Raw genomic sequence first — 12233 nt, 5'->3', positions numbered from 1 at the left:
AGATTCTGACTGCCTACGAGACTCCACTGGGTTTAATCTGACACTGGTCCTTCCTCTGGTAGGCTGGCAGGGAAAACGTTTCCGTGGAAACTTGGGGTGCTTGAACTGAGAGCGGATGTGGGGAGCAAACCCTCTGCTTGTGATCTATGGAGAATATTTTGAGAATTGTTCAGCCTCTGCTAGGACAATTGGCTTTGGGTTCATGGCTTCTCCTTATGGCCCAGTTTCAGTGCCTCCTGTTTAGCCAGAGAATCTGATCAGCCGAGCATATCATTCCCTGGAGGAGTTTTCTGGGTTTACTCCACCCGGCTGGATGCAGGAAGGAATAACAACAACAACAACAATTTATTAATTATACCCCGCCCATCTGTCTGGGTTTCCCCAGCCACTCCTGGCGGCTTCCAACAGAACAGTAAAATACAACAACCTATTAAACATTAAAAGCTTCCCTAAACAGGGCTGCCTTCAGATGTCTTCTAAAAGTTTGGTAGTTATTTTTCTCTTTCACATCTGGTGGGAGGGTGTTCCACAGGGCAGGTGCCACTACGGAGAAGGCCCTCTGCCTGGTCCCCTCTAACTTGGCTTCTCGCAGTGAGGGAACCGCCAGAAGGCCCTCGGCGCTGGACCTCAGTGTCTGGGCAGAACAATGGAGGTGGAGATGCTCCTTCAGGTATACTAGACCGAGGCCTGTTCAGTTGGGCCTGAGATCTGTAAAAAAGAAAAAGAAAAAAAGTAAAGGACCCCTGGACGGTTAAGTCCAGTCAAAGGCGACTATGGGGTTGCGGAGCTCATCTCGCTTTCAGGCCGAGGGAGCCGGTATTTGTCCGCAGACAGCTTTCCGGGTCATGTGGCCAGCAGGACTAAACTGCTTCTGGTGCAACGGGACACCGTGACGGAAACCAGAGCGCAAGGAAACACTGTTTACCTTCCTGCCGCAGCAGTACCTATTTATCTACTTGCATTGGTGTGCTTTCGAACTGCTAGGTTGGCAGGAGCTGGGACAGAGCAACAGGAGCTCACCCCGTGGTGGGGATTCCAACTGTCGACCTTCCGATCGGCAAGCCCAAGAGGCTCAATGGTTTAGACAACAACACCACCCGCATCTTGAGATCTGTACAGGCCTGGCAGCAAGTTAACAGGTGTATGCAAAACCGTGATGCAGCTGTTTCCAGGCTGCATGCGCCCCATTTCTTTCTCTTCCTTCTAAACACCTTCCTGTTTCCCGTCGGTAGGGTGAGAACATCACCAATGCGCATGAAATGCAACCCAACGCCGTAACGTGGGGCATCTTCCCCGGCAGAGAGATCATTCAGCCGACAGTTGTAGACCCGGTTAGCTTCATGTACTGGAAGGTAAGAGGGTTATTGTTCCCTGCCCTGCCCCAGGAAACTCTTAGCCTGTTGGTACAGATCTGCGGCTTTGGTAAATTTCCGTGGAAAATGTATGTGAACAAGGTGCCAGTTACTATCCCCTAGAACTTGTGGTACCGGGGTACTTCTGCTCCTATAATAATAAGTTGGGGGTACAACCCCCACTTTCGCTTGCACAAGTTCAGGGATCTCATAGGTCTGTATCAAGTCATAAGAACATAAGAGCCTGTTGGATCATAGTAGTGGCCCATCGATGATGATGATAATGGGTAGGCAAACTAAGGCCTGGGGGCCAGATCCAGCCCAATTGACTTCTAAATTCGGCCCATGGACGGTCCAGGAATCAGCGTGTTTTTACATGAGTAGAATGTGTCCTTTTATTTAAAATGCATCTCTGGGTTATTTGTGGGGCCTGCCTGGTGTTCTTACATGAGTAGAATGTGTCCTTTTATTTAAAATGCATCTCTGGGTTATTTGTGGGGCATAGGAATTCGTTCATTCCCCCCCCCCCCCAATATAGTCCAGCCTCCCACAAAGTTTCAGGGAGACCGGCCCCCTGCTGAAAAAGTTTGCTGACCCCCGATGATGATGATTTTGATTGACTGATGCAGTTTATATACCGCCCTAAGCCTCAGTGCCTAGGACTTGCCGATCGAAAGGTCGGCGGTTCGAATCCCTGCGGCGGGGTGCGCTCCCGCTGCTCGGTCCCAGCGCCTGCCAACCTAGCAGTTCAAAAGCACCTCCGGGTGCAAGTAGATAAATAGGGACCGCTTACCAGCGGGAAGGTAAACGGCGTTTCCGTGTGCTGCGCTGGCTCGCCAGATGCAGCTTTGTCACGCTGGCCACGTGACCCGGAAGTGTCTCCGGACAGTGCTGGCCCCTGGCCTCTTAAGTGAGATGGGCGCACAACCCCAGAGTCTGTCAAGACTGGCCCGTACCTTTACCTTTACCTTTAATACCTGGAGGTCTCAAGGCCGTACACAGACAAATATAATCAGAATAAAAACAACCACCCAATAACACCCTACTCAGAAAAGAGCCACATTTTAAAAGGGTATAGGATAAGGTTACTAGACGTCCCTGTTTCCCGGGGACAGTCCCCGGATTTACAAATCTGTCCCCTGACAAAATCCTATCATTCCTATTGAAATTGAAAAGTGAAATAAATCTGGTAACCTCAGTATAGGATGTCAAACAGATCAGCCAAAGGCCTGGTTAAAAAGGAACATTTTTGCCTGGCACTTAAAGGTGTCAAATGAAGGCACCAGGCGAATTTCCCTGGGGAGAGCATTCCACAGACGGGGAGCCACTGCAGAGAAGGCCCCGTTCTCGTGTTGCCACTCTCCGGACCTCTCGAGGAGGAGGCACAGGAAGGAGGGCCAATTAGGATGATCTCAGGGTCCGGCTGGGTTCATATGGTCACATCTAGTCACATTGCCTAACCAGGTGCCTCCAAGGGAAGCCTGCAGGTCCTTTTCTGAATACTAAGGGCCATAGCTCAGGGGTAGAGCATATGCTTGGGATGCAGGAGGGCCTCAGGTTCATTTCTCAGCACCTCCAGGTAGAGCTGGGAAATGTCCCCGTTTATGCAACACCGGAGAGCCGTTGCCAGTTAGTAGAAGCAGTGCTGAGCTTGACGGACCAAATAGTCTGGCTCTGTCTAAGGCAGCTTCTTCCTCTTGTAGCTCAGTGCAAGGGTATCTGCTTTGCACGCAGAATGCACCGAGTTCAGTCTCTGGCATCTCCGGGTAGAACTGGGGGAGAACCCAGTAGATCCAAAACTGTAGATCCAAAACTGCCCCTGGAAAATAGGGACACTTGGAGCGTCTTGTTTCAGGCATTGCTTTCTGCTCCTCAGCTGTGAATTGTAGGAACAGAACCAGCTGCTTTATACAAAGTCTGAACTTTGGTTCCATCTACCTCAGTATTGCCTACACTGACTGGCAGCAATGGCTCTCTTACTCCCAGCCCTACCCAGCCAGGGATTGAACCCAGGGCCCTTCTGCATGCTGAGCAGGCCCTACTCTACTGCTGAGCTACAGCCCCACAGTAAAAGGTGCTTGAAGGGACTTGGAAAATCAGATGTCAAGGAGATGAGTAACTGTACAACCTTTAGAAGACACCTGAAGGCAGCCCCGTATAGGGAAGCTCTTTAATGTTTTATTTTGCCCTCCTTTGTGTGCCGCCTCCTTGAGAGGTCCAGAGGGTGGCAACACGAGAACGGAGTCTTCTCTGCAGTGGCTCCCCGTCTGTGGAATGCTCTCCCCAGGGAAGTTCGCCTGGCGCCTTCATTACACACCTTTAGGCGCCAAGCAGAAACGTTCCATTTTAATGCAGGCCTTTGGTTGATCTGATTTGCATCCTACGCCCTTTTAAAATGTTTTGGTTTTTTATTATGTATTTTGTGGTTTTATATCTTGATTTTATTCTGTGAACCGCTCTGAGACCCCCGGGTAAAGGGCGTTATATAAATTCTAATGATGATGATGATGATGATGATAATAATTCATTTCCCATAGTTCCTCCTGCACTCCCACCCCGAGTTGTTTTTAAGTGTGACCCACTTCTCTCTCTCTGCCCCCCTCGGACAGGATGAGGCCTTTGCCCTGTGGATTGAGCAGTGGGCCAAGCTGTACGAAGAGGAGTCCCCCTCTCGCATGATCCTCCAGTACATGCACGACAACTATTACCTGGTCAACTTGGTGGACAACGACTTCCCCCTGGACAGCTGCCTCTGGCAGGTCTTGGAAGACATGCACACGCTCTTGAACTGTCCGGCGGAACCGTGAACGGGAGAAAAGGCACGCAGCCTCCCAGATTTGGCTGGCAGCACGGTCAAAAACCTTAGGGATGCGAGGTTGGAACCACAGTGGCCCAGACACTCCTCTAGGGGGCGCCGTTGGCTGAATTTCCCCCCATTGCCTTCAAAGCGGGAGGCCAGTTAAGACAGGCGCTTCTCCCTTCTGATCCAAAAGACTCTGAGGATGTTTTTGAGCCTTTCTTGGGTTGTTACAATCCCTTTTCCCCTTATACTAATGGCAGCTAGAAATCCTTATCCCCACCCCAACCCCAAATCTCTATCTGGCCCACCCCCCTCGTTTCTGGGTTGCACTCTAAAAAAGAAAGCTTTCAGCTGCTGCTTCAGTGCACGCCCTCTGATCGATGGGACCGACGGCTTTACAAGCCTCTAGTTCAGAATGGGAGTTGCAGAAAATCAGGATGAGCACAACTGCCTGCGACGCAACTGCCCCCCTCTGGGGAGCCGCAGTGTGTGGCCAGCTATTTATTTTGTTTTTATTTTATTATAAAGGCGCAGGATCGTGGTCTCCTTCCTGCGTCTTCACGTTTTCTCTTGCAGGGGAGGGGGAAGTATTTAAAATGCTTGTAAAGGGAAGGAGAGAAGTGAAATCGAAATGAAATAAAGTGTAGTTGATGCCTACGTGACTTGCCTTTTTAAAAATGTGTGAACGAGAGGAAGACCTCGGGACTTACTAGGGACTCACGTTGTAGCAGTGTGGTTGGGCACATTGCGGTGAATGCAGGGACTTATGGTAACGTGGTCCCTCCCCCCACCAAACACCCATGGCTGGTGTCCATTGGGACTTGTGGGGCAGAAACATATGGGTGCCAGGCGCCATTTTGAATCAAGATGGCGGAACGAAACATGATGCCAGCATGACCCTGCCCATTTGGGGGCATAGTTTCTTGTGATATTGTTGCCAAACTCTGCATTAAGGTTTCCTGGAGGGGGTGGGGGCACACTTTTTTAAGCTGTTGGAATGCCGGGCACCATTTTGCAACAAGATGGTGGACAGAAAAATCACTTTTGCATGGCTTAGGCCTGTTCGGGGGCCACAGGTTCAGCTGCATCTTGAGATAATACAAGAGTTCCTGAGGATCGACATCAATATTTGGGTGCCTTTTTGAACCAACATGCCAGATGGAAACGTGACTTCGGCACAACTTTGCCTGGTTTTTGGTGCGGCTGGTCCAACTCACAAATGACGCTATCCGTTTATAAACACATCTCTGTTCGTTTTTTAAAAAAATTCCAAGCACTTTGTGCTAGTCTGTAATAATCCGTTTTGAGGCTTAGGGTATATAAACTTCATGAAATATAAATAAAATAAGAAGGGATATAAACTTTTTCTTTCTTTTAATGTTTTATTTTCAGTTTTTAAACATTATTATACATTCACATCATTTTCAATTTCTACACTTCTGGGATCACTTAGATCCCTTGGACTCTGCCCCGCCCCCCCCCCAAATCTAATTACACTTTTCTAATCCATTTTATCTCCTTTTTTTACCTTTTTTATAAAAAAGGTAAAGAATCCCTGACAGTTAAGTCCAGTCGCAGACGACTCTGGGGTTGCAGCGCTCATCTCGCTTTACTGGCCGAGGGAGCCAATGTTTGTCCGCAGACAGTTTTTCTGGGTCATGGGGCCAGCATGACTAAGCCGCTTCTGGCGAAACCAGAGCAGCGACGGAAATGCCGTTTACCTTCCTGCCGGAGCGGTACCTATTTATCTACTTGCACTTTTTGGTGTGCTTTCAAACCGCTAGGTTGGCAGGAGCAGGGACCGAGCAACGGGAGCTCACCCCGTCGCGGGGATTCGAGCTGCCAACCTTCCAATCGGCAAGCCCAAGAGGCTCAGTGCTTTAGACCACAGCACCACCCATCTTAGCTTGGCTGTAAACTTTTTCTTTCAACCTGAACGGAAGCCGAAAGTCTCAGCGCCCTCAAAATACGTGATGTCTGTTACATTGCATTCTTGAGTATTAACCCAAATTTTGCACAATCCTTTGTCTTCCAGGTGCAATCTCCCTCAGGCCCCTCTTTTAAGCTCCTTGGGATTTGTAGGTGCTTGTCCACCTTTCTGGTCCGGTATAGAGCGAGCATGAATTTATCTGGTACTTTTTCTTTTTCCTTCTGCTCAGTATCTCCCCCCACATGAACCCTAGAGTCTAGGAGCAAACGGCTGATGGCACAAGTTAATCCCAACCCGATCGATTACAGGCGGGAGCTAATGAGACGAGAAGCATGTCCCTGAAGACGTACAAGGAAGCTTCACTTTTTGGGGGTGTGCTGGGGGGGGGGGAAGGCTCAGCTGTTCCCAGCAGGCTCCTTCATCATCAGCCTAATCAGCGGAAAAAGGAACCCAGGGGTGTGAGGAAGAGGAGGCGGAGAGGTCGCCTGCCTATCCAAGCATTTAATGAAGAGGTGATGGATGTCACAAAGAGAAGGGAGTTGGGGGTGAGGATTTCCTGCTGGGAGTCAGGCCCTGCAAAAAAATACACACATACACCCACCATCTCCCTTTGTGCTTGCTGCAGGCCGGGACGGCTTTCTCCTAAATGCAGAAAAGCAGCAAGCAGGCCTTAAGGTTGGTGCATGTGTGAGAGAGATAAAGTCTCGTTTCGTTCTTTTCCAAGGCTTTGTGGGGACACGGGTGGTGCTGTGGTCTAAACCACTGAGCCTCTTGGGCTTGCCGATCAGAAGGTTGGCGGTTCGAATCCCCGCGACGGGGTGAGCTCCCGTTGCTCGGTCGCTGCTCCTGCCAACCTAGAATTTCGAAAGCACGTCAAAGTGCAAGTAGATAAATAGGTACCGCTCCAGTGGGAAGGTGAACGGCGTTTCCGTGCGCTGCTCTGGTTCACCAGAAGCGGCTTAGTCATGCTGGCCACATGGCCCAGAAGCTGGACGCCAGCTCCCTCGGCCCATAAAGCAAGATGAGCGCCGCAACCCCAGAGTCGGCCACGACTGGACCTAATGGGGTCCCTTTACCTTTAAACAATGCAAGTGCAAGAATGGAAACAAACAAGATTCCGGTCAATAATTGCACAGTTTTGCAAAAATGCATCAAGTTATGATGGAGCTTTAACAAACAATTGCTGTCACAATCCAAAATAGAGTTATGTGCAAACGGGAAATAAAAAAGTGAATCCCTGCGACAGGGTGAGCTCCTGTTGCTCGGTCCCAGCTCCTGCCAACCTAGCAGTTCGAAAGCACACCAGTGCAAGTAGATAAATAGGTACCGCTGCAGCGGGAAGGTAAACAGCATTTCCATGCGCTCTGGTTTCCGTCACGGTGTCCCATTGTGCTGGAAGTGGTTTAGTCCTGCTGGCCACATGACCTGGAAAGCTGTGGACAAGCGCCGGCTCCCAGCCCACAGACAGAAGCTGTTCTTTACCCTGTTGGTGCGACTAATCCTGCTTCTATATCTTCTGCCTGAGGGCAGGAGATCACGAAAGTGCCGGCCAGGGTGTGAATCATCCCTGAGAATTTTCCTCACTCTCCTGAGGCAACGTTCTTCCACCGTTTCATCCAGCGGATTCACAGGACAGCCCATAAAATCTTGTGCTGTGTTCACCACTCTCTGTAGGCACTTCCTATCAGTTGATGGCAAACCAGCATACCACACCATGTTGCAGTATGAAAGGACAATCAAATGTCGATTGACATCGTTCTTTTGAAATACTCTGAGAAGGTGGAGTCTCTGTTGGGCCTTCTTAACCACCTGGGTTGTATTGATTTTCCAAGTAAGGTCTTCACTGAGATAAACTCCTAGGAATTTAAAGGAAGAGACTCTCTCCATACAGCCCTCCCCGATGTACAGCGGGGCTAGTTCTCTCTTCCTCCGAAAGTCCGACACCATCTCCTTTGTCTTGTTTAAGCCCAAAAATAAGACCAGGGCACATGAGCATGTCCTTCTGTAGCCTTATTAGACTTTACCGATTGGTGGGCTCTGCGTTGCTCCCGGACAGGAGGAAGGAAGTCAAATGACACTGAGGGTTGGTTCAGAGAAAGAGTTCTTTATTTCTGCTCTCCGGAGCAGCAGAAAGGCACTTGCGTGGTCAGTCCACAGCAAGTCCAAAGAAATGAGAGATTTCACGCAGTATATATATATATCCTCCAGGCACCCTCTCCCCCTTCCCCAGGAATCCAGTCACGTCAGCTTGTACACGCAGGTAGACATCACAGATGCTCCTGCTCCGGTACTCTTAACCATAAAAGGGTTTTCCTTCCTGTACTTCTGACCATAAAAGGGTATTCCTGTTCCTATACTCTTATCTTGGAGCAAGAGGTCACCAACTCCAAGAACACACTCTGGCGCTGTTCCCGGACTAGGTCTGTGCATCAGAGTGTGGTAAGATAAGACCCAGACATGTCATCCCTACTCCACTGGAACAGCCAAGGTCATCCATTGCTGTGACTGATAAAGGAGAGAGCTTTGTTTATACAGCTGTGTTCTTGTTATGCATTTGCTCAACAGCTCAAGTTAATGCATTTTAGAAATGCTCTCTTGGAGAAAGAAGAAAAGGGGGGTTTGGGGTCCCGTTTCAAACTGACTGCACAAAAACCCATTCCTTCACTTCCTGTAGTTCCCAGCGACTGGCATTGAGAAGCACGACTGCCTTTGACCGTGGAGACAAAGCATTGCCAGAATGGTGGTGAAGTCATCGATAGCTTTCTCCTCCATGTATCTGTCTGGTCCTCTTTTAAAGCCATCCAAGTTGGTGGCCGTCACTGTCTCCTGTGGCAGTGAGTTCCATAGTTTAACGGTTCCACAGCTGTGTGAAAAAGCATTTCTTTATCTCTACCCTGACTCTTCCCACATTCAGCTTCGCTGGATGACCATGATGTTGTGAGAGAAGAAAAACTTCTCTCTTTCTACTCTGAACTGTGCATCGTTTTATAAGCTTCTATCAATGTGGCCTCTCTTTCTCACTTTTCCTCTGAACAAAAAAGTCCCAAAAGCTACCCCAAACATCAGAAACTGATGTTTACCCCTCAAGCAACTATAATTTCTAGCACCCTTAAACTACTGTTCCCAGAATTCTTTGTGGTAAACCACCTGCTTTCAATGTAGGCTGCATGCACAGCCATGGGTTACGTATTTAGGTGTATGGGCAACAGCAAACAATACAAATTTGTTTAAAGATTACTTAAAAACCTGGGAAGATGTTGTTGTTTAGTCGTGTCCGACTCTTCGTGGCCCCATAGACCAGAGCGCGCCAGGCACTCCTGTCTTCCACTGCCTCCCAGTTTGGTCAAACTCATGCTGGTAGCTTCGAGAACACTGTCCAACCATCTCGTCCTCTGTCGTCCCCTTCTCCTTGTGCCCTCCATCTTTCCCAACATCAGGGTCTTTTCGGGAAGATATTAAAGTTGCAAATTTGGAGCAGAATGGATCTTTCACTACTACATAGAGTGTTGATTATAAAGATAAATGTATTGCCAAGAATGTTATTCTGTTTCAATTGATTCCGGTGATTGGCTAGACAGATTTTTTCAACGCATGGCAAAAAGGTATTTCTAAATATAATTGGCAAGGGAAAAAACCGAGAATAAAATATTGATAGATGCAAAAGAAAGAGGTTTTCCCCCTGCCGGATATGAGACTATACTATGAGGCATCCTGTCTTTGTTGGTTGAAGGAATGGATGACATTAGAGAATTCACATTCTAGACTTAGAAGGTCATGACAATATTTTTGATTGGCATGCTTATTTATGGTATGAAAAGGTGAAAGTTCATAAAGGATTTACAAAGGCCTGACAAAGAAGGGGTGCACCGGGTGGCTCTGGGCATCATGTCCTCGGTTTGCTACCTATAAAATGGGCACAGGAGTGCAGGGGACACAAACAGCATTGAATTCGAGCCATCGAGAGAGGGGAATGCGCTTTAGTGTATGGCAGCCTATGACTCAGTTGCCCAGCTGTGATTTGAAGGCAAGCCGATTGGCACTGCTCCTTTGCAAGGAAGGAGGGGAAAAAAAGACTTTGAGGCTGCTAGTGTTTTATTGAGCAATAAAAAAAATGACGAGTGCTTGTTCCACCAGAGAGATAAGAAATCTGTGATGGGAAGCTCATGCTTCCTATAAAGGTTCTGGGCATTTCCAAGTGGTAATCTGATAGGCTGGAGAATGTTCAGTTGCCAAGGCTTTTGCAGGCAAAATGGGGGTGGAAAGCTGCTGCTTCCTTTTGCCTGCAGACTCACTCGCTGCCCTGGAAATCTTAAAAAACATGTTTCGGCCTGTTAGAAGTCACCTCTGCCCTCTGAACGGGAGGCTGTCAGCTGCTGCCACCTTCCAAAAGCCTGAGGGAGGAAAAGGATGGAAAGGGTCAGAGATAGCAGGTACAGTGGTACCTCGGGTTACATACGCTTCAGGTTACATACGCTTCAGGTTACAGACTCCGCTAACCCAGAAATATTACCTTGGGTTAAGAACTTTGCTTCAGGATGAGAACAGAAATCGTGCGGTGATGGCGTGACGGCAGCAGGAGGCCCCATTAGCTAAAGTGGTGCTTCAGGTTAAGAACAGTTTCAGGTTAAGAACAGACCTCCAGAACGAATTAAGTTCTTAACCCGAGGTATCACTGTACTCTCACGGCAGAGTTTGGGGGAAGCAGCTGACTGTTAGCCCAGGAGGTCCACCACTCCATGCCCTATTGTTAAATATGTTCCACTGAGACACAAACAGATGATTCTTTTCTTTCCTCTTGGCCAGCTAGATGGGACAAAATAGCCTGACCTCGTGGAATAAGTTTTTCTTAACATTTCTGTTAACACCTCCCTGCTTTGGTATCTAGAAATTGAAACACTAAAATTGCCCCAGCTTGGATAATGGGGTCTTTCTCTGCATCCGATTTACTTATTTCATAACATTTATATTCTGCCTGATTGTTTAGCTGTGATTAATAACAATATTTATACCCTGCCCATGTTGGCTGGGTCCCTTCCAACTCTAGGGTGCCAGGATTTTAAGACTCAAAGCAGTTTACAAAAAGAATAAAACAAGGGAATCTTCAAACAATTCTTTGCAATGGTCAAAAAATAAAATCGGCGATAAGCTAAACCAGGGTTTCCCAAACTTTGGTTTTCAGCTGTTTTTGGACTACAACTCCCATCATCCCTAGCTAGCAGGACCAGTGGCCATGGATGATGGGAATGGTAGTCTAACAACAGCTGAAAACACAAATTTGGGAAACCCTGAGCTAAACGGATTAAAACACACATCAACATTCTGCATATCTGGGTAGACCTGCCTAAGCAAAAATGTTGTGTGATGGCACTTGCCTGATGTCAATATGTAGGGAGTTTCAAAGTACCGTATTTTTTGCTCTATAAGATGCACCCGACCATAAGACCCACCTAGTTTTTGGAGGAGGAAAACAAGGGGGGGGGGAAATATTCTGAATCCCAGAACCCAGAACAGCAAGAGGGATCACTGCACAGTGAAAGCAGCAATTCCTCTTACTGTTCTGGCTTCTGGGATAGCTGCGCACCTTGCATTCGCTCCCTAAGACGCACACACATTTCCCCTTTTAGAGCAAAAAATACAGTATTTTTCAAGGCTGAAAAAGAACTGTGCTTCTGTCCAAGTCACTGAATGGCAAGAGTCTGGGGCCCAGAACAGTGACTCACTACAGAGTTGCAACAGCCAACCTCCAGGGGGAATTGCTTTGGGAGCTAATGGAAGACTCCTTGGCAGAGACAGGAAGAGCATCAGCCAAAACCACAGCAGGACGCAATGTTGGAGGAGCGTCGTGAAGCATAATAATAATAATAATAATAATTTATTATTTATACCCCGCCCATCTGGCTGAGTTTCCCCAGCCACTCTGGGCGGCTCCCAATCAGTGTTAAAAACAATACAGCATTACATATTAAAAACTTCCCTGAACAGGGCTGCCTTAAGATGTCTTCTGAATGTCAGGTAATTCTTTATCTCTTTGACATCTGATGGGAGGGCGTTCCACAGGTCGGGCGCCACTACCGAGAAGGCCCTCTGCCTGGTTCCCTGTAGCCTCACTTCTCGCAATGAGGGAACCGCCAGAAGGCCCTCGGCGCTGGAT

The 12233-nt window shown here is 48.2% G+C and overlaps 2 protein-coding genes across 8 annotated transcripts in view; one reads left to right on the top strand and one right to left on the bottom strand.

Annotated features, from left to right (window-relative positions):
• MTHFR (methylenetetrahydrofolate reductase) overlaps positions 1–4809 on the top strand; it is a 40874-nt gene extending 36065 nt beyond the window's left edge. For both annotated transcript variants that reach the window (XM_079986968.1, XM_079986969.1), the window contains exons 11-12: positions 1233–1352; positions 3962–4809. In XM_079986968.1, coding sequence (XP_079843094.1) covers positions 1233–1352; positions 3962–4159 — 318 coding nt within the window. In that variant the 3' untranslated portion in view covers positions 4160–4809. The remainder of the gene's footprint in view (positions 1–1232; positions 1353–3961) is intronic.
• LOC307221924 (uncharacterized protein) overlaps positions 373–12233 on the bottom strand; it is a 58578-nt gene continuing 46717 nt past the window's right edge. For 3 of the 6 annotated variants that reach the window (XM_079986792.1, XM_079986793.1, XM_079986794.1), the window contains exon 16: positions 10157–10473. In XM_079986792.1, the coding sequence (XP_079842918.1) occupies positions 10414–10473 (60 nt within the window). In that variant the 3' untranslated portion in view covers positions 10157–10413. Of the gene's footprint in view, positions 709–10156; positions 10474–12233 lie in introns of those variants that run through there. The other 3 variants (XM_079986797.1, XM_079986795.1, XM_079986796.1) reach the window with 3 other exon arrangements.

Source organism: Podarcis cretensis (genome assembly GCF_951804945.1).
Source record: "Podarcis cretensis genome assembly, chromosome: 8".
NCBI classification, from domain to species: domain Eukaryota; kingdom Metazoa; phylum Chordata; class Lepidosauria; order Squamata; family Lacertidae; genus Podarcis; species Podarcis cretensis.
The sequence above is the reverse complement of the archived record's forward strand: the minus strand, read 5'-3'. Positions and strand labels throughout refer to the sequence as shown.